The sequence below is a fragment of the Topomyia yanbarensis genome, chromosome 2 (assembly GCF_030247195.1).
Source record: "Topomyia yanbarensis strain Yona2022 chromosome 2, ASM3024719v1, whole genome shotgun sequence".
NCBI classification, from domain to species: domain Eukaryota; kingdom Metazoa; phylum Arthropoda; class Insecta; order Diptera; family Culicidae; genus Topomyia; species Topomyia yanbarensis.
In genome coordinates, this window is record NC_080671.1 from 368,078,766 (window position 1) to 368,099,684 (window position 20,919).

A 20,919-nucleotide genomic window follows, 5' to 3' on the forward strand; every position below is an offset into this window, starting at 1 on the left:
GTTATATTTCGAAATTAATTTTGGCTATGATTATTGCTTATTGTTACATATTTCAAATCTGGTAAAAGTAAAATGTAGCTGAAAAAATTCTTCATTCAGTGCTATCATTATCTCATTATTTAGTGTTTTACGATTCAGTCCGGTCTGACTTAACACGGATCATATACATTGAATTTCATGAACACACAGATGTGCCCTGAGGAAACAACATCGGATCTTTACTATTCTTCGTGTTCTTTAATAATGTTGCCTGTGTCATCCCACCAGAATGCATATTTATATACGCTTACGACTTTACATTGTATCTTATTGTACGATCCTCGACAGGTTGCATTTCACTTTAGCATTATCTAGATGATTTTTGCGATCGGTGTTGTCACAATTTGTTGACTGTGTATCTGAATACCCAGTCATTCGTACGGTGACTCTCGGAGCGATCAATCGATCGTTTCAGTTCATGCAGTGTATAGCTATAACGAATAGTGCTAAGCCGCTTTCAAGATTATCTTCTTCGAGGTTTTGAGCTTTTTTCTTCTTCTGTGTGCGTATGTTAACCGTTAATCGACCAGTAGAGCAGTAACCGTGTTTTGTTTCTTGTGAGCTGCCTGGATCAGAGCTGCAAATTTTCACCAGGTTGTTTGTTCAGGGAATTTGAGGATAGCCGCACCCGGAACATTTTCCTCCGCTTTCAGAAGTTGAATGTACTCCGCTAATGCAATCCGGTCCATTAACCTTACAGAGGACTCCGCAAAGATTGGCAATGCCACTATACCAAGATCGCATAATGAGACGCAACGCAGTTGGTACTATGGAAGCCTTCGACCACTCCGCTACAGTCGAGCCCTTGCAGCCAGCGTTCAGCAATCGTCCCGGTCCTGTATGTGGGATGGGTGAAAGGGTATTCCAACCCGACACAAATGGCGTGTATACATTTGATCTGAACACTTCAAGTGCTAATGTATTCGCCGTTCGCCATGGTATAAAAGCCCGAGTGATCAACGATGACCGGTGGGCGTGCTCCGAGCAAGGGTGAATATCAGTAAAACTTGCCGATTGCGATTCTGTTTCTGTGTGCCATGTATTTTCCACCTGATAGGATTCATTATTTCAGCCTGATCGATGCACATTTTTTTCTCAGTTTCTTTCATCACCTGAATTATACTGTTATACCGAGTGACTTCAATTTACCTGAGGCCATTCTAGCAGCAAATTCCGACCTGAAAGCATCTTGTTCCCCGGGCCCAGATTGCGGACAACCAACACGGTTCATGCCTAAGCGATCAACAACGACCAACCTGCTCTCGTGCACAACATATGTACTCGATGGATTCGCTCATTGATTTCTAACCTATGCTATTTACATGGATCTATCTTTGGCCTTCGACAAAATCAACCAGGATATCGCAATAGCGAAGGTTTGCTGGTTTCATTCCTACCTTGGTGCATTAAGGACTATCCATCTGCACCATTCTTCGCTACATCCGACATACACAAGGAAGCCACCTCGGTCCGGTAATACTCCTCCTTTACTTTAATGACTTCAATATCAAATTACAAGGACCCTGTCTTTCTTTCGCAGTCATGAAATTTTTTCCGACAAATACGGGATAAAACCGATGCGGAGTTTCTTCAGAGTGAACTGGAGAGATTTAGTACGTGGTGTGATTTAAACAGAACGGTTTCAAAACCCGAGTGAGTGCTCAATCGTTAGTTCACGCGGAGACGTCATCCGATTCTGTTTACCTATCAGTTCTTTGACTCAAGCATTCAAAGACACTCTTATGTCAATGATCTTGGAGTAATCATGGATTCGCCAATAACGTTCAAACTACATACTTCATACATCGTGGCTAAGGTGATGCCAATTTGAGTTCATCTTCCGAATAGCGAGAAATTTTAGGGCAGTGTAAATAAAATTAACTCTACTGCGCGTTGGTTCGCTCAACACTAGAATATTGTTCTGCTGTTTGGAATCCGTACTACCAGAACGGCGTTGACAGAATCGAAGCTGCTAAAAGCCGGTTCATACGCTATACACTCCGACATATTCCTTGGCAAAGTAGAGCCAAGCCAGCTGCGAAAACCGCTGGCAGTTAATACACTCTAGGCATCCGGAGGGTCTGCTCTTGAATCCTGTTCGTCTCGGACTTACTGCCTGCCAGCGTGGATTGCCCTACGAATTTCAGACGTCTGGATCTTCAAGGCCGTGTTCGAATTCTACGGAATAACTCTCTTCTGCAATTACCGTCCAAGAGAACCAACTGGGAGTCAACTGGTAGTCAGAGCGCTATTTCCGGGTTTTTAACTTCAAGCTAACGAGGAATTTTATAAAAATTAAAATATTTTCTATCCTGAAATGTAATTAGTATAAGCAAAATTGGTGAAGATACAACAAATAAACAAAACTCACCGCTTCATTTAAACTCAATGATCCTGATTCAGTTTACGTTGCAGGACTTGCAGCTATTAAACATACCCTTAGGATTAAGAACACTTTGCCCACCAATCATTACTTTATAGTATCGGACAGCTTTACCTCAATAGAAGCTCTTCGTTCCATAAATCCTAGAAAGCATACTCCATCACACTTAGTTGAGCTCGGTGATTTCCCGCACAGCCGTAAATGTTTATAATGATATCTCGGAAAAGTGTCATTTGTTTGCTGATTTTCTGCGAAATATTTCCCAAGTCTCAGCAAACAATGGTGTCTTTTACTGAGATCTCAGCGAAAAATGAACTTGACGAGTGCTCGACTGTTCAAATCTTGGCGAAAGTTGCTAAAATACTGAATTCCGTCAGAGAAAATTAAGCAAATTAAGTGTGCATTCAAATCATACAAGATTCCCTTAATTTGAGTCCCCTTGCATTGCTCCATCACGGGAAATTTAGCTAAGAATATTTGGTTCAATGATTTTTTTCTATCTTTTGTCAGACGACGTTAGAACGGTGGCTACATTCTATCATCCCGGAGGTATCATCGAAACTTTGGTTTAGAGGAATGGATTTGAGTCGGGATTTCATTCGTGTGATGTCCCGGCCCATGTCCGATCTCTACACGTTAGACGCTCATCTCCAACGCGTATTTGGCTTGCGAATAGTGGTATTTGCACTAGTGGCGTCTAATATCACGATATCGAGCATATTGTCTGGGCACAACTTGGCGTATTCTGCCAGAGGAAGATCACCCAATGTCCCGGTTTGAGATGTACTGGCAAGCCGTGATCCCCTCTATTTGTCCCTCGTATACACCTTCTTTAAAAATCATTCGAACGAAACTTTGAAATTGTTTATGAATCTCCAAGATTTTCTTTGGCAATTACAATAATTTGAAACAAGAGAAAATTTTCAAAACGGCGTGAGCATTTCTACGTGCATAATTTAATTTTTTTTTTGTTCGATTACTCTATTTTATTCATCAAAACATTCTGAGAACGAGTTTCAGGTTGGTTGGTTTACAATATCACCTTGATGTCAAAGAGAAAGTTACAGTAAATGTTATGAGCCTTTTGAAAAACTTATTGTTGTTGATGGAGAAACGCGAATAACTTCTAAAAATGTCGTAATAAAACAAAAGAATTGCGTCGTTAAAACAAAAGTTGAAATATCTCGAGGACAATTACATTTCAAAAAAAAATGTGTTATGAGCATTGAGATTTAAAATAGCGTTAAGAATCATATTCAAAAAGAAAAATGTATTTTTGACTGAAAATAGTATGAATTATAAAAATATGTCAAAAGTTGTTGTTAGGAAAACTTTTTTATTGAAAACTTCTCCATGATCCAAATACACTGAAAAAGTTTCTTATACGTCTTTAAAACGCTAATCATTATATTTTTGACATTTTATGATGGGGTAACGGGAATATCTTTTAAAAATGGCATAATCACACGAATTGACTGTTTCGCTGGAACAAAATTCCCAATATCTCGAAAACTATCGCATTTTAGATTTTTGTTCAATGCATTTTGATTTAAAATCATGCTTAGAATTATATTCAGTAATAAAATTGCAGTTTTATTTGTCAATTAGTATGTATTAGTATTAGTTGTTGTTAGAAAAACTTTTTACCGAGAAGTTCTCCATCATACAATTATATTCTAAATGTTTCTTTTCCCTTTAGGTTTTTGTTGACAAAATGTAAAAAATTAGAAAAAATGGGTTTTTTGCAATTTAAATTTTTAACACAAATTTTTGTTTTTGTGAAAAATGACATAACATTTTTTTCAGTGTATATTTCTTCGTACAAAAATATTCATTCCCTAAAACATCTCAGAGAGTTTTGCTGTATAAAATACAGTAATTGAACAAACAAATGTTGAAATTAATGCACGTATAAATTTTTACGCCCTTTTAAAAATTGCTCTTGAGTCAAAATAATCTTACTGATTGTGGAAAATGTTTAGTCTTCCATGCCGATCAAACGTGTAAAGTTTCAAAGTAATCTAAGATGGTTGGTCACGATTTTCAATATTTTCGGTCGGATCTTCGTGGAATTCCTCAAATTTTACTGCCCCTTTTATTTTCGCTATCATTGTAATTTTATGGACTTTCGACTGGATTTTTGTTATCTAGAATTTTAAACGGTTTTTTGCAATCCTTAGTGGTTTCAGACTTGTTTGTTTTTAAATCCCAACGTTTCTACGCGTTGTTTGCGCTTTCTTCAGGGGAGAAAAAAATGAGAAACGATAATCAGTTTATTCTCCCCTGAAGAAGGCGCAATCAAGGCGTTGAAACGTTGAGATTTAAAAACAAACAAGTCGTTTTAATCGACTAAGGATTATAAAAAGCCGTTTAAAATTTTAGATTTCCCATCATTCGCTGAATTGCCCTCTTCTGCATGTACCGTACCTTTTTGCAATGGTTTGACGCGATCTCCAGTTGACACGGAAAATCTCTGTCGTGTTGCCGATCCGCACTTGAGCCGTACCATGAAATTATCTGGAAGAGCCTCTGCCGGTTCGAGGAGGATCACCTGGCACCTCAGCTCATGACGTCTCCTGATGCCGTCCGAGTCTTTAATCCATGCCGTTGATCTCCCGTACGTACGAGGTACGGTACGAGGATACCTTCCCGAAGCATATTTGACCTCTTTGTCAACTGTTGTTACGGCATTTAATTAGCAAGGGACTGGAAGGTGAAGTATATTTTTCAATATTAAGAGCCATAGTACTCAAGGGAGAGCAAAGCAAGTAGTTGAAGGGAGGAAGTTTAGAAATGCGTGGAAGGGTCATATGTGCAAGCTTAGAGTTTACCGGCGGCTTAACCCTTTGTTTGCTACCGTAGGAGTCAAGATATTTTGGCATTAGAAATGCGAATCACCTGAGTCTGTGGCATGTCCGGACAAGCGTAAAGTTACTAGTTACTTCATGCTGTCGGAACCGACAAAAAGTTAAGTCACGATATACTTCCACAATAAGCATTTGCGACGTTGAAACTCATTGAATGAGCTAGTTTTTTTGTTTTTTGTTCCCTCGCCTATTGTCTGCATGGGTGTTTTTATTTTATCGACTATTGTGACTGTATCATCGTCTGTGGCATATGGTCACATGTGTTACTGATTCGCACGGTGTCGGCAGTTTTCACCCAAAGCTGCGACGATGGATCCCCATCACGGTAAATTCTATTTTTACCATTTTTTTTTGTTAACCATTTTTTGTTAACGACCTATTGAGTCAATTTGTCAACTGTTGACAAATTGACTCAATAGGTCGTTAACAAAAAATGGCATACAAAAAAAATGGTAAAAATATATTCGCCCTCCCCTGCGTTGTTCTAATTTTAAATGCTAATTTAAATAACGTCGTTCAAGCTCAAATTAATCGCCCTAAAATTATATAGCCCTATTATATTTACCGAAACCTATTCCTAGCGTTAAGATAACTGATTTTTTTTAGTAGTTTCACTATGAAAAAAAAAATGAAAAGTTTTTAGGAATTTGAAACATAAAGCAATGAAATTGACATCTCGCAGCAAACGCAAACGTGCCTTTTTATCTACGTGCCCCTATTTACCAGAACTCCGCTTTAAAAGGAATCATTTGGCTTCACAGCTCCAAACCCCTATCCACCGACCGTTGAGCAGCGGCTAATCGATTCATCTTATCGAGCCTATTCAACAGAAGAGCATCTATTATGCCTCTCGAAAGCTGTGTCTTTGACAGACTATTTATGTACACTTTGGGTAAACTCGAGAGTCCGCTTCAAATATATCTTATTTTTCGCTTTCAGTTTCGGTACGTAAGGTTGTGTTGTGTATGTGTGTATGTGCGTGTATTGTAAACGTACACTCAGGGCCATCCTCTGGAGGGATGGCTTTTGCTGGCGGTCCTCCTGCGCTGTATTTTGATATTTGTACCGTAGAACGAGGTAAAATTTATTCTGTTCCTGTAGTTTAATGAAGCTGTGTTCAGAACTCCAGCCAGCCAGGAAAACGTGTGACACTACCTACCCCGTGATACAGTATTTCTCCGTTTCACAGATTGAACTTATCTACAAACACGTACACAGATATAGCCATTTAGTGGGTGCTGTTGCTTCGTTATCGGAATACGTCTTTCTAATCTCAACAGTCTCGCTTGCCTTAATGGGTAATTTGCAGCTCGGTTTCTCGTCCTTCTGCCTTGGTACCGCCACGCAGTATTACTCTACACAGTCCGCCAGTGACACAAAAGTGTGTCAATTAGTTTCGTGATAAACTGCTAGGTATCAATAGTCAACATTGTATGGTTTTGTAATGCTTGCTTAAATCTACAATTTATTAACTGCCGCACTTTGCTGCGACTAGAGAACGATCTGATTAGGCTCGTTTTACGCTTTCAAATGTATCAGCAAAAGATTGGCAGACCATATCCAACCAGGATGCGGTTACCTCTCACTCAAAATGGCATCTCCGATGCCGGGTGTTTCACGTATCTTTCAATATTAGAACGTCACGTCACAGACCGGTCGAAAGTACCGACCAGCACCTACAGCCACTACTAGAGAATTGTGCATTTGTTTTTACTCCTAATCGATTGGGGAAACTCGAGCCGGTGCCCAGTGCCACCCACCGGGTAGCCCATCAGTTCTTTGAAAATGTCTCCGATTTTGTAATTGTATCTGGGGGAGGCAGAGATAAAGAAAATGAAATTTTTATATTGTCTCCAGAGGCATTTCTATCAAAAAAAGCAAATAAGTAAATTGTTGGTACTAACTTCGCGGAACACTCTACATATCCACAACGCCAGTGCTTTCGAACCAATGTGGAAATGTCCTTTAATTCCTGGAATAACAGAGATAATGTAAATTTAAGTGGAAGCGCCTGGTCTGTAGTTTAGCCTCAAAGGTACCAAAAAATCATCCTCACCTGAGTGTGCGGAATGGTTTCCGATACCAGATCGACCTTGTTGCCCACAACCATAATTTTGAAATCACGATGACTAAAACTTTCTAATATTTGATCACGAATGCTGCGGCAGTACTGTAAAAAAAACACCATTACATTAGATGCTGATTTTCCTAATTTTTTTTCTTGTGGACTGCAGCCACCAACCAACCTGGAACGTTTCGAGGTTACCCATATCGTACACCAGCACGTAGGTGTGCACCGTCCGGAGCCCCAGCGGATGTCCGTTGTTCCACTCGGCAAGGTTGTCGACGGGAAAGCGCCTCTGCGGCGGCACATCGATCACCATCAGCTCGCGGATGCAGGTGTCGCACACCAGACAGCTGCGGTACACCGTTCGCCGGCTGGTCCGAACGTGACTCTTCGGAAAGTCATGCTTGAAAAATTGCTGGAATGAGATTTGCGCGTAGCAATCCGTTAGTCGGTGTGTTTGCTGTTTTGTTTTGCGACTTTTGTAGGGAATGTCTGAAATAGTAGATGTGGATGCCACCAGAAACTGCCGGGCAATCGATTTACCAGCGGTATCTGTTTGTATATCTATATGTATTTCATGAAAAGCATTTTCAACCTTTCTTGCAAATAGAACTGATTTTAATTTAATATCGAATCGATACCGGACGAGGGCTGTTCGGCAATTATTTCGAACTGCAAAATATAAAAACCGAACAGTGCTTAGAATAGTTTCTTAGAACAATTATATTGAGCAGCAATTTTAACAAGCGGTACCTCAAGTTCTTAGTACCCGTAGCGGTGTAATTATCAATTATTTTATGCCTAGTAGCTCTACATGTTGCCCAACCAAGTACGAATAGTTTGCCAATGAAAGTATGACCGATAAAATAATTGACCATAACCCTAATTAGTCGAAATGAATTTATGTTATCGGATTTCTTTCTTACATCTCTCGTTAACCATGCAGTACAAAATTAAACGGTATTAGTTTTAGATGGCGGGGCAATTCTTTGTTAGTCACACCCCCTTTTGACCCACTGCACGTGTGCAACCAAAAGTACAAAAAATCTTGAAGGGAACAAATGCATGTACTCGTGCAGCGGAGTAGTAGCAATGGCTTTAGGAGGGAACTTTGAACATTTTTCAGTTCCAGCTTATATGGGAACAAGAACCGTCCAATGTGGTCCAAACGATTTTGGTTAGTCATAATTAATGTTGACCAGCAAATCCAAGTAATTTTGCAACAATTTTCATAGATTTTGAATCAAAATTTATACTGATATCCCTTTATATGGAAATTTGCTGTGTGAGCGCACACTTCAACTCGTAACTCCGGGATCAAAAATCCGATTCAAATGAAATTCAATAGCAGTCTATGGCGATGTACGAGCTTTCAATTGAACCCAATTTTATTCAAATCATCAGTCATTTTCCTATTTCGATGAACTGAATCGATTCGATTCAATGAACTGAATCCAATGGTATACGAATCTTGGCCCTCCGTGCCTCGGTTAAAATGTGGATTTTTAGAGTGTTTGCATAGCCTTTCTTTATAAGAGAAAGACAAAAAAGTGCAAAAAGTCCAAAAAGTTTTTTTTCTAGTTTATAGCAAAATTTGACGTTTGATGCATTTTAAAGACATTTGTCATCAAATATACGAATTTGGTTTCTGAAATTTCATGTTGTCCCCCATTAAAAACCTAATCCATCTAGCAATGAGTTGAGACATTTCTTACACATGTCACTTATGACTTAGTTGGCAAAGCTCATACGAAGCAGTCACCCAACTAGAGGTGTGATGAACACAGTTTTTAGTCCTGCACAAATAAAACCTCAAATAAACTGAATAAATCATAGAAAATCTATAAAAACGGATAACATTAAAATAATCAAAACGGTTACCAATTCATAAAATGAATAGAATGATTAATTTAAATCAAATTAATAAAATAAATAAATCAAATTAGTTCAGCTCTTTAAATGAAAAATCGGGAAAGTTAAAAAAGGTTTGCAGAATTAACTAAATTGAGTCAAATTAACAAATCGGATGTAATGAAGAAATGAATAGCCTAAAATAATATTAATACTAAAATGTATGAACTGAATAAAAAATAAGATGAATGAAATGAGTAAAATAAATACAATGAACAAAACGGAATAAAATTTATTGAATGAATAAAATGCATAAAATTTATTAAAATAACTAAAACAATTAAATTAAAAAAAATTAATAAGATTACCTAAATTACAGTAATGAATTAAAATAAATTAGTTAAATTACTCATATTGAAATAGATAGATAATAATAAACTAAATAAATTAATTATATTAATTCAACTACACTATACTATATTTCTCTTTAGTGGAGAGCAATTTTGGTAAAAACTATTTTTTCGCCATTAAAGAGAAAATTGTTAAAAACCATTTTTGCACGTGAAGAGCACAAAACCTGTCTCCTTTTTTGGGTCTAGTGTCAATCCGACGCTAGTTTAGTCCGTTGATTAAGTTAGTGTCGTATTATGATGAGACGTCGAAACGCAAATTTCATAACTAATTTAATTCGACTAATTACATGAATTGCATTAAATGAACAAATTTAATGAAATTAATAAAATAATAAAACTATTAAAAATAATAAAATGAACGAAATGGAATGAATAAAAATTTCAAAAATCAATAAAATGAATGAAATAATTCAAATGGATAAATTGAATAAAATTAAAAAACAAAATGAATGGAATTCAGAAAATTAATTAAATAATTAAAATGAGCTTATTGCATAAAATAAATAAAACAAAAAAAAATTAATAAAAAAATAAAATTAGATACATGAATAAAAGCAATAAAATGAATTAAACTAATGAAATGAACAAAATGAATAAAACTAACAAAATTAATAAAAAAAATAGGATAAACAAAATTAAGTCGAATAAACAAATAGCCTGTAACGAATTAAAAAAAAATTGGTGAACAGAGTTAATAATATGAATAATATGACGAAACAATAAAATGCATGAGCTGAAAAAATAAAATGATTGAAATGAATAAAATGAATGAAATGAGTAAAATGAATAAACCGAACTAAATATACAAAACTGAAAGAAAATGAACTGAAGTAATTTAATGAATTAAGTGAATTAAATTAAGTAATTGAATTAAATGAATCAAATAAATTAAATTATATGAGTTAAATTGCTCATATCGATTAATTACATAATTAATGTAATTATATTATTAATATTAATAAAATAATAATTTTATTAAAATAATAAAATTATTAAAAATAATAAAACAAACAAAAACGAAATAATTAAATAAATAAAGGGAATAAAATTAATAAAACTAATAAAATCAATGAAATTAATAAAATTAATAAAGTTAATAAAATTAATGAATCACTAAAATTAAAAGAATTAATAGAATGAATAAAATGAATGAAATGAAAAAAATGTATAAAATAAACAAAATATATAAAATGTATAAAATGTATAAAATGAATAAAATCAATAAAATGAATGAAATTAATAAAATGAATAAAATGAATACAATGAATACAATGAATACAATGAATACAATGAATACAATGAATACAATGAATACAATGAATACAATGAATACAGTGAATACAATGAATACAATAAATACAATGAAGGCAATGAATACAATTAATACAATTAATACAATGAATAAGATGAATAAGATGAATAAGATGAATAAGATAAATAAAATGAATAAAATGAATAAGAGGAATAAAATGAAAAAAATGAAAAAAATGAATAAAATGAGTAAAAAGAGTAAAATGAGTAAAATGAGTAAAATGAGTAAAATGAGTAAAATGAGTAAAATGAGTAAAATGAGTAAAATGAGTAACATGAGATCGCGAAAATTGGCATCGGTATAGGGTAAAATACTGCTGCCAAGAAGTTCTCAGCACCAGCTAACAGATAAATAGGAACGACTAGCACCAAGAAGGGTAAGAACCCCGGCGAAGGTGGTTGTAAACAGATGTAAATCCTTATGGTCGACACCCCTGGACCGGTTCATGTCTCAACAGAGTACGACATTTGCAGCAGACCTGAGCAGGTGAGATATATCGCGAAGGTTTGACAGCAAGTAAGGAAAAGTAGCTATGGATAAAAACATGACGATTCACACAAAACAAAATAAGCAAGAACGCAATCCTTCCTAAAGCAGTACTTAACGGTTGCCCCGGATGGATGAGGATTACGAGATACAAGAGGTTTAAGTTTAGTCGGTTGGCTTAACGACTACTACAAACCAATCCGAATCCACCACGAGCCAGTATTCAACGCACAGTGGTCGGAAATGCCAAAAACGTCACTAGAGGCCAAAATATTGAATAGGTTATGTTTGGAGGAATTGTTCGCAAGAATATTCCCCACAACCTGATAAAACTTAAATTGAGGCATGGCTTACTATGATTGAAATAGAAAAAATAACTTTTTTTCTGACGAGGTAGAAAGTTGGTGTCTTCGACAATGTTTAAGGAATGCTCATAATGAAGAATTTTGTTGAACAACTTGAGCTTGTAGGACTTAATGTTATCGATTTTAAAGCGTTTTCTAAGGCCTTCCCTTAAATTTAGCTATTTAATATAGCTTTTTTCGGTGTGACTTTTCGTGCAAACGATGTTCCAGAATAATGTTGAGGTATTAACACCACATAATATTGTTGAAGACTGCATGTAAAAATTAAATTATTGTTGGCTTGTAAAAATATTGTTAAACACTGCATATAAATGTTTTATCTGAAATCGGCGGTGCCGCTCACATCTCTTGTAAAAATACTCATTCGTTTTAGAGTTATTGAAGGATTTTAATTTTTTTTACACCAACTTCAAATGCGTATAAGAGAAAAAGGTGCAAACCAAAATGGACGAGCAGGCATTATTTTCAATGTTCGGACTACGCATAATAAAGGTAAGAAGGTTTTAAGCTCATTTTGTAATATGCTATATTTAACCCTAAGGAGGAAAATTTGGTAAAAACCAAAATTTCTCACTAGGGTGAAAATTTGATATTTTTTGACTGGTAAAACCAGTCTTTGCATTTGAGGGCACAAATCCTTATTTCATACTCAGTTGCGTTTCGGCTTGGCCTCATCAGAAACCGACACTAACTTATTGTCGGAATAGATTAGCGCCGGCTTGACGCAAATCCCTTAAACTCGCTTTTGTAATGTTTTACTTGGGTATTTTTCAACAATATTATGTGGTTTTAATGCCTCCATATTTGTCTAGATTAGGGTTGGGAAAACCGGAGGATTTTAAAAAACCGGTATTTTCGGTATTGAAAATAAAAAAAACCGGTAAAAACCGGTATTTAAAAAAAATTACAAACTGTGTTATCGCTCAACGTACAAAACCATTACATTACCATTTGATCATTTAACAGAAAACATGATTGGCTCTTACAGTACTCCAATATCGAATAAACTTTATGAATGTTGATTTGATTACTCTTATGGTATTATGATCTTTTTTAAAGTCCACATTAAGGGGCGGGAATAGCGTAGTTGGTAAATCGATTGCCTTATGCGCAGCTCACCCGGGTTCGATTCTCTATCCCGCAAAAAGGGTTAGAAATGTTTCTAACTCAAAAAGAGAGCCATATGACCCTAAGATCAAAACCTCTATAATTAAAATATAAAATGGGATATGATTCAGCATCTGGTTTGTGTATCGTATTATGCAAAGTGTCGTCGCTTATTGGTCCAAAAAGCACATTGGTTAGCTAGATGCAGTAAGCGTTCCGAGATTTGAAAAACAAATACATAGAAAATCAGATCTGAAGTTATTATTTTCTGGTTACCCAAATGCTCGGACGTGAATGTGATGTTTACCATAAATTGGAACGGGTTTTCAGCCTAGCGAAAACGAAAACGCTACAGGACAGGTTGATCAAGGTCAAATTTGTCACTGGTATCCAAAAGTGTCATTCGAACACTCATACTCAATTTATGAAACCGCTTGAGCATAAATTCCGCCTTGTCTTGAAAGCCAGTGCTTTGTAACAATCTTCTTTTAATTTCATTTCAACGTACCCTGAGGCAGTATTTATCTATTGTCAGAGTTCTATGATGGGTCTATGCGTTATAGATTTGCCAGTAGTGTGAATAAATTGAATACAAAATGGAGTATGGGAATATGGAGTTGATTGTTTTTGTCTTGCAGATTTTCTTGTTCCTTCATATTTTGATAAGTTTTATTTGACATGTGGGATTTTTTCGGGTTGTTATCGCTGCTTACATAAGCACTATTCCCCTGCTTATATCATTATTAAAAAGTCCTAAAACAGGCAAACATACTGTGCATGGCACCTAATTTGAAAACACTAGAAAGTGAAAAGCTTTTTAAAGCGTTTCAAAGCTGTGCAACAATAAAACCCTTTTGTTAAATAGTCCTTCCTACCAAATTACCGAAAATACCGGTTTTTCATTCTTATAAAACCGGTATTTCGGTATAGGATATTTGGACGGTTTTACCGGTTTTCGGTAACGGTAAAACCGGTACTCCCAACCCTATTCTAGAGCACGGTTTGCACGAAAAGTCACAGTGGAAAAAGTTATATTAAAAAAAACTAAATTTGAGGGTGTTGCCATAGTAAACGCTTTACAAAACGATACCATTAAATCCTACAAGTTCAACTAGTTCAACAAAATTCTTTATTACGAGCATTTCTAAAACTTTGTCGAAGACACCAACTTTCTACCTCGTCAGCAAAAAAAGTTCATTTTTTAATTTGATCGTGGTAAGCCATGCCTAAATTCTTACGAACAATTCGTCCAAAGATACCCTGCGAATATATTCGATGGTTTGGCCTCTTGTGAATTAAGTTCGCGTTTTTGGAGTTTCCGACCACGATGCAGCGGTGTCTTTTGATGCCTTCTTCTCGATAACAAACATTTACCCAATTTGTTGAGCAGAGTCGTTTGGTATACAAGACTAGGTCCAGGCCTCTGAAAAAATCTTAAAAGTTTGAGGGTTTCTGTACGTTTCTTTTAAAATAAACTTCAAAGTTTGAGGGTTTATGTACGTTTCTTTTAAAATAAACGTTAAAAATAAACCCCCCCCCCCTTGAGAATTTTCTGCGCACGGACCTGTTGCCTCATTTATTTATATTTAACGCTTAATTAATGGTCTGGAACACAATCATTACGGTATGTCTAACATGGTGGAATTGTAAGGTGTAAACATTGGCCATCTTTAGCTTCGTTTGCAATTTTAATAATTTTGTCTTTTCTCGAACAGGCGATTTTAACCCTCAAAAAGGGACGTGGGTCTTCCAGGCCTGGTAGCTAACGATTTCTTAGTGACAGAGTGTTATGCATGTAGTAACATCTTAGACATGGCTATTAACTGACGGTAAACTTAATTGAGAAAGTAATTCAAATATGAAAATATCCCACCGTACTTCATTGATTCGTATGTCTTACACGCACAAAAAAGGTAAGGCTTAACAGGCTCACTGTGCATTCCTACATCAACTGTGCATACTGTGATGGAAATAATATTCTTGGCACGCATGTTTGCATGCAGAAATCAATTTTGATGAATTTATTTCAGTTTTCACTAATATTTCCTATGTTATGAATGGCTTCCCGAGCAAATACTCATGGGTTCAAACACCACACAGCCCCTTGAAAATACCATGAACATGGTCCGTACCCACTTTTACAACCATTAAAACACCATAAAATGGTCTCAATAACCCATAAATATACCAACGTATGGTTTTTCTATGGGATATACCGGACCATGACGATGGTGTTTTCGTGGGCTGAACCCATTTCAAACACCATTTCCCAACCCCATGAGTATGGGGGGTATTATGGACTTTACGTTTGCTCAGGTTATCTTCGATTAAGCTGAATTACATTTACCGATTATTCGTGTCATACAGTAAGATTCCGTTTTTGGCATGCTCCCATTTTGGCAAACTCCGATTTTGGCAACAAATGGGTTCCGTTTTTGGCAACATTCTTGTTGTACATAATAAGTCTCTTAAAACTGCGCAATAAATATTTTTTTATATCAATTGACATCACATTTTACTTTATTTCCAATCATGGAAGTCATATTAACCCTCAAAGGAGCAAATCATTTTTTTTTAAATTTTGTTAAAATTGTCTCATAGTTTCAATTTATTACTGTGATAATTTTGAGATGTTTTTCGCAATGTTGTTCTGAAACAGTGTTATGCATTTAAGGGTTAACTATATTATACACTATACGTGTTGTATTTAATGATCACAATAAGTATAGAAATGTATTATTTATGTATAATATAGCTGGTAACAGTGTAACTAGTGTCTGAAGGAATCAATTTTCATAGTAAGACCCAGAGCACTTTAAGAGTCAAGTACAGAGGAATGCGATACACTGCATAATAAGACTAGTTCTGGAGAAAATTTTCAATAGAACCTTAATAACATTGCGAGCCTCTTTCACTTTGGATTATTACGACGTCAATACAAAACTTATACATATCGAAATCTGACCATGGTGCGTCCCAAAGCCGTATTTGAGAATACAAAACTGATGGCCCCCAAATAGTTTGGTTTAGCTTTGGAACATTTGTTAGTTTTTTTGGCGATTTTTTTTTCAAATGAATGGAATTAGGGTGGTCCTAGTGGTTGAGGTGTTCAAAGTATCGACTGTTTAGATGTGTGAATTTTACCTGCGAAATAGCCTACAATATAATAACACAAATTAATTGAAGCAAGTTTGCTAAATAAACAAGGCTATCTATAATGGTTAATCTGTTATGATTTTTTTAAAGATTTAAGGTAGGGTGGCTCTTGAAAAATAGGGTTGCTTATATTATCTTTTGATGTGTTAATTTCTCGCAAATGCATTGTTCTAGAGATTTTTGGAAATTTTATTGGAGCACATTTTCACAGTAGCACTGATGTTTCAATCCCTTTTGTTTGGATAGTTGCAAGTGATTTATACAGGTTTTCTTTAAACCTAACTATCTTCAAACATTGCAATTTGATTTTCAATCTATCAATTCCGACTGGAATATCGACGATTGGTTAGTTATAGAGAACAAAATTTATGTATTTTTTAAAAAAGCTGCATTTTTTAACAAAATTGTTCATTAAGCTTTACGAAAGAAAAGATAACAATCCCAGGAGCTTACTGATCCTCTTAAAAGCCTTCTGATACGTTTTCTCCCTATAGTGCAAACATTTTTGAAGCAGTTGACTACTAAATGGCCCCTCCTTGCAGCGATCGTATCCTTCGATGGCTAAGTCATCGAACGAGGTCACCGATTCGATCACTGTTCTACAGTGGAACAGCAGAAGTATCCTCCCGAAAATCGATTCCTTTAAATTTTTACTAAATAGTTTAAAATGTGATGCTTTCGCATTATGTGAAACTTGGTTAACTTCCGATATAAATCTCAACTTCCACGACTTTAATATAATTCGTCTGGATCGAGAAAACCCCTATGGAGGAGTACTTTTGGGGATCAAAAAGTGCTATTCTTTCAACCGAATTAACCTCCCTTCGACACCAGGCATTGAAATTGTCGCTTGTCAAGTTTTAATCAAAGGTAAAGACCTTTGCATTGCTTCCATCTACATTCCTCCTAGAGCCTCGGTAGGGCACCGAACGCTTTGTAATATCACGGAATCCTTACCGGCACCGCGGCTAGTTCTGGGAGACTTTAACTCGCACGGTACGGTATGGGGCTGTCTTCATGATGATAATAGATCAACATTAATCCAAGATCTTTGCGATAATTTCAACATGACCATCTTAAACACGGGAGAAATGACGCGGATTCCTACACCACCAGCACGCGCAAGCGCGTTGGATTTATCGCTTTGCTCGACATCGCTACAGTTAGATTGCATGTGGAAGGTGATCCCTGATCCCCACGGTAGCGATCATTTGCCTATCGTGATTTCAATTGCTAACGGTTCAAGACCATCGGAAACAATCAATGTCTCGTATGACCTCACACGGAACATTGATTGGAAGAGTTACGCGACCGCGATATCCGTTAAAATCGAATCCACTCAAGAACTTCCTCCGGAGGAAGAGTACAGGTTTTTGGCTGGCTTGATTCTCGACAGTGCGAATCAAGCTCAGACTAAACCAGTACCCAGCGCGAATACCCATGGACGGTCTCCCACCCTGTGGTGGGATAAAGAGTGCTCAGAGCTGTACGCGGAAAAGTCCACTGCATATAAGGCCTTCCGGGAAGACGGGTTACCCGCTAGCTATCAACAGTACGCGTCGTTAGAAAGGCGAATGAAGAGTCTAATGAAAGCCAAAAAACGCAGTTATTGGCGCCGGTTCGTCGACGGGTTAACGAGAGAAACAGCGATGAGCACTCTTTGGGGTACGGCTCGACGTATGCGTAATCATAATAGTACCAACGAGAACGTGGAATATTCAAACCGTTGGATATTCGCTTTCGCCAAGAAGATCTGTCCGGACTCTGTCCCGGTACAGAAAACGTACCGCGCCGCGTCTTCTCACGATACCGCGAACGAAACACCGTTTTCGATGGTGGAGTTCTCACTTGCTCTCTTATCGTGCAACAATAACGCCCCAGGGTTAGACAGAATCAAATTCAACTTGCTGAAGAATCTGCCTGACACTGCGAAAAGGCGCCTGTTGAATTTATTTAACAAGTTTCTTGAGGGTAACATTGTCCCTTATGAATGGAGGCAAGTGAAGGTCATCGCCATCCAAAAACCAGGAAAACCAGCCTCCGACCACAACTCGTATCGGCCGATTGCAATGCTGTCCTGTATTCGGAAGTTGTTCGAGAAAATGATCATGTTTCGCCTCGACAATTGGGTTGAAGCAAATGGCTTACTGTCAGATACACAATTTGGCTTCCGCAAAGGCAAAGGGACGAACGATTGCCTTGCGTTGCTTTCTACAGAAATCCAAATGGCCTATGCTAACAAAGAGCAGATGGCATCAGTCTTCTTGGATATTAAGGGGGCTTTTGACTCAGTTTCTATCAACACTCTGTCAGAGAAGCTGCACCAGCATGGTCTTTCGCCAATTTTAAATAACTTTTTGCTAAACCTGTTGTCTGAAAAGCACATGCACTTTTCGCATGGCGATTTAACAACATCGCGATTTAGCTACATGGGTCTTCCCCAGGGCTCATGTCTAAGTCCCCTGCTCTACAATTTCTACGTGAATGACATTGACGATTGTCTTGCCAATTCATGCACGCTAAGGCAACTTGCAGACGACGGGGTGGTCTCTGTTACAGGGCCCAAAGCTGCCGACTTGCAAGGACCATTACAAAATACCTTGGACAATTTGTCTGCTTGGGCTCTTCAGCTGGGTATTGAGTTCTCCACGGAGAAAACTGAGTTGGTTGTTTTTTCTAGGAAACGTGAGCCGGCGCAACTCCAGCTTTTAATAATGGGTGCAACGATCAACCAGGTTTTCACATTTAAATATCTCGGGGTCTGGTTCGACTCTAAAGGTACCTGGGGATGTCACATTAGGTATCTGAAACAGAAATGCCAACAAAGGATCAATTTTCTCCGAACAATAACTGGAACATGGTGGGGTGCTCACCCAGGAGACCTGATCAGGTTGTACCAAACAACGATATTGTCGGTGATGGAGTACGGGTGTTTCTGTTTCCGCTCCGCTGCGAACATACACTTCATCAAACTAGAGAGAATCCAGTATCGTTGCTTGCGCATTGCCTTGGGTTGCATGCACTCGACCCATACGATGAGTCTCGAAGTGCTGGCGGGCGTTCTTCCGCTAAAAAATCGATTTTGGGAACTCTCATATCGATTGCTCATCCGATGCGACATTCTGAACCCGTTGGTAATTGAAAACTTCGAGAGGCTCGTCGAGCTTAATTCTCAAACCCGATTTATGGCCTTGTACTTCGACTACATGGCACAGAGCATTAATCCTTCTGCATATACTCCCAACCGTGTTCGTTTGCTAGATACTTCTGATTCTACTGTATTCTTCGACACATCCATGAAGGAAGAGATTCGTGGAATCCCGGACCATATACGCCCGCAGGTGATCCCCAATATATTTTATAATAAATTCCGAGAAGTCGACTGCGACAAAATGTTTTACACTGACGGATCAAATCTCGATGGGTCCACTGGCTTCGGTATCTTCAACAATACTATCACCGCTTCATTCAAGCTCAATGATCCCGCTTCAGTTTACGTCGCAGAGTTAGCTGCAATTCAGTACACCCTTGGGATCATCGACACTCTGCCCACAGATCACTACTTCATCGTTTCGGACAGCCTCCGTTCTATCGAGGCTCTTCGTGCGGTGAAGCCTAAAAAGCAATTACCGTATTTTCTGGGGAAGATACAGGAGTCCTTGTGTACGTTATCTGAAAAATCTTATAAGATTACCTTTGTTTGGGTCCCCTCTCATTGTTCTATCCCGGGCAATGAAAAGGCCGACTCATTAGCAAAGGTGGGCGCATTAAATGGTGACATATACGAAAGACCAATCTGCTTCAATGAATTTTTTAGTATTTGTCGTCAGAGGACGCTCAACAGTTGGCAAACCTCGTGGAGCAATGGGGAACTTGGACGATGGCTACATTCGATTATCCCAAAGGTATCAACGAAGCCTTGGTTCGGGGGGATGGATGTGGGTCGGGATTTTATTCGTGTAATGTCCCGACTTATGTCCAATCACTACACCATGGATGCGCATTTGCGGCGTATTGGGCTTGCGGAGAGTAGTCTGTGCGCTTGTGACGAGGGCTATCACGACATCGAACACGTTGTCTGGGTGTGCGCCGGGTATTGTGACGCCAGGTCTCAGTTAAAGGAATCCCTTCGGGCCCGAGGTAGACCACCCAATGTACCAGTCCGAGATATGCTGGCAACTCGTGATTTCCCCTATATGTCCCTTATTTATACCTTCATAAAAACGATAAATATCCCAATTTAGCCCCTCTCTTTTATTTCTCGTTTTTAGAGTTTCCTCCTGCCTTGTGGAACCGATCAGCTCCAGAGTGCCACTATGTAACCGCCGTCGCCCTTACCACTACGCCTGCATAGAAGGAAACTGAAGCGAGAGCGACTCGAGGTCCGATGACTTTTGAAGGATTCCCCGCGGGTCCGAAGAATACCATCCGCCAATCCGGTACTCGACGACTTACTAGACTGAGGCGCAAATTTGATACGCTGATCTCCCTCCCCCCCCCACACCCGCCGTTCGAGCGAAAGTTGCAAGTTTTGCTCTTCTTTCCCTGTCTCTCCCCTGTCTTTGATACAACTGCTGCTACACTGATGCGGAAATAAGCCACCCTTTGAATATCTTGACCAAGCATAAGTTTTAGTTAAAAAATTCAAATTAGTATTCTGTATTCCTAGTTTTAAGATAGCTATAATTTTTACTCTTTATTGAAACTCTTGTCCTCCATCTTGTAAATAGAATTGAATCCCTAGTTTTAAGATTTCTGTGAAATTTCTCATAAATATTTGTTCCCCCTTTTGTGTACTAAACTATATTGTTAGTTTTAAGATAACCGTAAAATATTTCGTAAAATACTATTACCCCCCCTCTTGTATATCAA

At 37.7% G+C, this 20,919-nt stretch overlaps 1 protein-coding gene across 2 annotated transcripts in view; it reads right to left on the bottom strand.

Moving 5' to 3' along the window:
* Window positions 1–3,402: 3,402 nt before the first annotated feature.
* LOC131684466 (ras-like protein family member 10B) overlaps window positions 3,403–20,919 on the bottom strand; it is an 81,984-nt gene continuing 64,467 nt past the window's right edge. For both annotated transcript variants that reach the window (XM_058967375.1, XM_058967376.1), the window contains 4 exons: window positions 7,536–7,772; window positions 7,346–7,459; window positions 7,194–7,261; window positions 3,403–7,098 (listed from right to left, as the gene is read on the bottom strand). In XM_058967375.1, coding sequence (XP_058823358.1) covers window positions 6,978–7,098; window positions 7,194–7,261; window positions 7,346–7,459; window positions 7,536–7,772 — 540 coding nt within the window. In that variant the 3' untranslated portion in view covers window positions 3,403–6,977. The remainder of the gene's footprint in view (window positions 7,099–7,193; window positions 7,262–7,345; window positions 7,460–7,535; window positions 7,773–20,919) is intronic.